At 70.8% G+C, this 794-nt stretch overlaps 1 protein-coding gene across 1 annotated transcript in view; it reads right to left on the bottom strand.

Moving 5' to 3' along the window:
- Positions 1–741, bottom strand: part of LOC103904515 (alpha-2C adrenergic receptor) — a 5,046-nt gene extending 4,305 nt beyond the window's left edge. The window contains exon 1 of the mRNA XM_019473784.1: positions 4–741. Within this exon, the coding sequence (XP_019329329.1) occupies positions 4–741 (738 nt within the window). The remainder of the gene's footprint in view (positions 1–3) is intronic.
- Between the last annotated feature and the right edge of the window lie 53 nt (positions 742–794).

The raw sequence follows: 794 nt of genomic DNA, 5'->3' as shown, positions 1-794 counted from the left end.
CACGCTTGGGTGCTGGCTCGGGCGCCGCCAGTCCGGCATCCTGACTCCTGGCCCCTTCTTGCTGGTGCCGGCGGGGCGCGGGGCGCGGGAGGCAAAGAGGGCTGCTGTCCGCCGGGCGGTCAGGTGGTAGATACGGCAGTAGACGGCGACCATGACGAGGCAGGGAGCGAAGAAAGAGGCGGCGCAGGAGGCCAGCACATACCAGGTCTCCTGGCTCAGCTGGCATTCCCGGTCCCCTGGCTGGGCCCGCAGGAGCGGTGGCAGTGCCACCAGGGCCGCCGCCGCCCAGACTGTCCCGATCATCCCCTTCACCCGCCCAGGGCTGCGGCGCAGGTTGAGCCGGGCTGCCCGGGTGACAGCCCAGTAGCGGTCGAGGCTGATGGCACAGAGGTGCCCGATGGAGGCGGTGCAGAGCAGCACGTCCAGCGCCAAGTACAAGCTGCACCACAGGCCGCCAAAATACCAGTAGCCCATCACCTCGTTGGCCAGCGAGAAGGGCAGGACGAGGACGGCCACCAGGATGTCCGCCGAGGCCAGGGACACCAGGAAGAGGTTCTGCGGGGCCCGCAGGGCCCGGCTGGTAGAGACGGCCACCACCACCAGCGCATTGCCCACCAGCGTGGCCAGCAGGACAGCGAGGGCGGCCAGCAGGATGAGCCCCGTGGCCGCAGGCGAGTGCGGGGCGCTGCTGGCGCCGCTGCCATTACCGGAGGCGTTGGGGAGGGTGCTGGCTGGCTCCATGCTGGCCCGGCCCCTCAGGCAGATGAAGCCCCATGGGGCTGCCCTCTGCCGCG

The sequence above is a fragment of the Aptenodytes forsteri genome, unplaced genomic scaffold (assembly GCF_000699145.1).
Source record: "Aptenodytes forsteri isolate BGI_AS27 unplaced genomic scaffold, ASM69914v1 Scaffold54, whole genome shotgun sequence".
Lineage (NCBI taxonomy): Eukaryota > Metazoa > Chordata > Aves > Sphenisciformes > Spheniscidae > Aptenodytes > Aptenodytes forsteri.
Note: the sequence above shows the minus strand (reverse complement) of the source record. Positions and strands in the feature narration are given on the sequence as shown.